The sequence below is a fragment of the Alligator sinensis genome, unplaced genomic scaffold (assembly GCF_000455745.1).
Source record: "Alligator sinensis unplaced genomic scaffold, ASM45574v1 scaffold1031_1, whole genome shotgun sequence".
In the NCBI taxonomy this organism is placed as follows: Eukaryota; Metazoa; Chordata; order Crocodylia; family Alligatoridae; genus Alligator; species Alligator sinensis.
In genome coordinates, this window is record NW_005842167.1 from 1265217 (window position 1) to 1268429 (window position 3213).

The 3213-nt window shown below is 52.1% G+C and overlaps 1 protein-coding gene across 1 annotated transcript in view; it reads left to right on the forward strand.

The window, feature by feature from the left end:
- Positions 1-2999: 2999 nt before the first annotated feature.
- Positions 3000-3213, forward strand: part of COG6 (component of oligomeric golgi complex 6) — a 106693-nt gene continuing 106479 nt past the window's right edge. The window contains exon 1 of the mRNA XM_006025780.3: positions 3000-3146. Coding sequence (XP_006025842.1) covers positions 3015-3146 — 132 coding nt within the window. The 5' untranslated portion in view covers positions 3000-3014. The remainder of the gene's footprint in view (positions 3147-3213) is intronic.

Below are 3213 nucleotides of genomic sequence, written 5' to 3' on the forward strand. Positions count from 1 at the left end.
GGTAAATTGAAAAAGACAGGTTAAAGGATTCCTAGAAGTGCCCTTAGCATCATCCCTCCTGCTGCAGTTGTGCCAATGCTGAGAAAAACTTAGAAAACTCATTGAGCCAAGAGAGAGCACAAATGGGAGCATGGCTTCGTAGCTTAGTGTTTGTTGCTCATGTCAGAAGGGAGGAGAACTGGGTTCTCACAATTCAAGTTCCTGCTCCAAATCTGGTAGAGTACAGATGTGAAAAACACTCCCATATTCTACAGCTATGCCTTTACTCTGGCCTACTGGATATAAGTGGGCATATATTTCAGCTACCACCTCAATGTTCAGTACAGGCAATTAGGCACTGTCATAGACTTCATTGAGGGGGTTCTTGCTTAGGATCTGTAGCTTTTCCATAAGCTCTCTGCGTGCTCCCTGGAGCCAGTCCAGGCGTAGCCTCTAAGTGAGGGCAAGCACATTGCTCCTTGGACTCTGAAATCAGCTCATTAGGTTACAACACACCTTGTTGCATCTGTGGCCCCATCAGTGATGTCCAACTGTCTCAGGTCCTGACAAGTGACCATCAGAGACCTCCAACTGGCTGAGCTCTTTTATCCCTTTAAGAAAAGAAATAGTAGCAGAAGTTAAATGCAGCAGGGCAGGATACCTTTCTAAAATAAGACAACAATTTCTAAAAGGTGTTGGTTAGCTGGAATACAACAGGCAAAGTGTTGAGACCAGGGGGCGCTAAGCCAAACCTGGGAAAAGTCTACACCAGCAAAAGCATCAGGATATCTCCACATCCTTTTTCTCACTGCTGCATGTGTCTCCTTTTGGTGCGGGGGAGGAGGGTGCAAGCCGTGTCCCCTTCCAAGACAGCTTTCTAGACAGGTTTTTACCTTTTTAATTTCACTGCCCAGATGAGCGCTAGACCTTGCAAGGTATCCCCAGAACAGTAGTCAGGCAAGGAGTATCTCCTGCATGGGCACAGCCCTTCCTGAGTCCTCAACAGCCAGTTGGGTGGTTCTCAACCTTTCTAGACTTGAGGCACTCTTTGATAGCCTTGCACCACCTGTCAATAGGCTCAAGGGCCCCCTAGGAAAATGCCAACTCTATTTTTCACTTGTTTCCTTGACTAGAGAAGAATAACGCAGCAAGTCTCCTGTTGCAAAGAGCTCAGGACACCCCAGCAGGGCAGAAAGGTTCTGAGGTACAGATTCCTGCTATGAACCTCTGGGTTAAACTGGGGCAGCTTTGCCAGGTCTTAAATATAAAATTATTGTATTGGAAGCTCAAAATTATCGCGTGTGCTGAAAAACGACCGTACACTGAAAAAATATGCAAATAAGTCTTATTTACTTTATTTTGCCCACTGTTAGAGTTGCACCAATAGAGATTTTGTGGCGAATACCGATTTTTAAGGAGGCATATTGGCCGATACTGATCCAATTTCCAATACCCAGCCTGACAGCGTGGAGAGCTGCCTCTAGCTGGTAAGTCTGGTGTGATGAAAGGTGAGGAAGAGGGGGAGGGAAAGGGCTGAGAAGGCAAATCAAGGCCCCCACAGTGAGGGAGGGTGTGGAGCTGGGGCAGGGGCAAGCACTGCCTAGCCAGAGCGGGGTGGGCGCAGCTCCTGCCGCTGCGCGCTGCTCAGCTGGGAGCCGCTGGTCTGGCAGCTTGTCTGGTGCTTGCCTGCTCATCCGGCAGCTCCTGCCACTCATCCAGGAGGGCACAATATCTCTGCAGGGCAGACTGGTCCTGGGTCTGCGCCAAGCTCTTCTCAGTGGGGCAGGGCTGCACTGGCAAGGGGCTATGGGGGGGAGCTGCAGGCACAAATTCACTGTAGCCCCTTCCCAGCACCAGCCTGGGCAGCACTTGCCCCTGCCCCAGTCCCACACCCTCCCTCACCACAGGGTCCTAGATCTGTGCCCCCAGCCCCTTTCCTCCCCACTCCCTTTCCACCACACCAAACTTACTAGACGGCGACAGCTCTCCACACTTCTGGGCTGTGCTCCTTGCTGCCTGTGCTGCGCTGCAGCTGTGTGAATGTGTAGGCCATGTATCAGCCAAATTATAAGCCTGATATGGCCAATTTCTGATATAGTAAGTTTTCTTTATATCGGTGCTGGTCCGGTAACATACCGATGTATTGGTGCATCTCTACCCACTATAACTCACTAGTGAGTTGGAATGAGATCAAAGTTGAAGTATTTCTTTATTTTGAGGTAAGCAGCCACAGAAAACTGCTGACAGCAAACTCAGCCCCTCGTAGGCTAAGGCTGAGTGTAGGAAGTATCTGAAGTCCCAGAGTAAAGAGTCTGGGATGGAGGACGGGATGGAGCCTATACAGGTTTCCCTCACTTCATGCGCGTTCTGTATGTGTGAATTTGCTCTTATGTGATGACCCTTTTAGACCAGAAATTCATTATATGCAAGGTAAATTCACCGTTATGTGATCGGTGTGGTGGAAGCTCACAGCCAGCTGCTTTGTGCCGTGCATTGTGTGAATGGCACACACCAAAATATGGTCTCCCCTGTGGATCTGGGCTCCTTGCCAGTTTCTGGGGGCATCTGAATCCTAAGACCTCCGGGCTTGGGCCTGCGCGTAGGATGCCTGCCGATGGATTTGGGAGCATCTGAAGTGCCAGGGTGAGGCGCGGAGGACGCTCAGGGGTCGTTCCATCATACGCAGGGTTTAGAACGATCGAGTTCCACCTGCTCAATAAACACGGTTTTTGGGACGACAGATTTCTGCTCAAGCGATATGATTTGGAAGTGATTTGACCTGGAACATGAAATATATTAATAATGAAAAAAACCCTAAAAGCCGGTTAAGGTTCCATGAGAGTGACTTCGGTGTTGCATGTGCTGCACCTGCATCAAAGCGGGTGGCCCGGTTTGAACGCTTTGACCAGCGTGGATTGTCCACTGAACGCGGGCGGAACTCAAGTGCGCGGCACCGGTTTCCGGGGGGACCCCACTTCCCGGCGAGCAGCTGCGCTGCCAGCCCACTTCCGGGACGCGGCGGTTGCGGGGGAAAGATGGCGGATGCGGTGGCTGCGCCGGGAGGGTCCTCGGGGCTCCCCAGCAGCGGCGGGGCGGCGGCCCCTGGTAGCAACCCGTTGTCCCGCAAGCTCAACAAGATCCTGGAGACGCGGCTGGACAACGACAAGGTGCGGGGCGGGGGTAGGAAGGCGTGAGGCGGGCGCCGGCGTCTCGCTCCCGCCGCCGCGCGGCGGC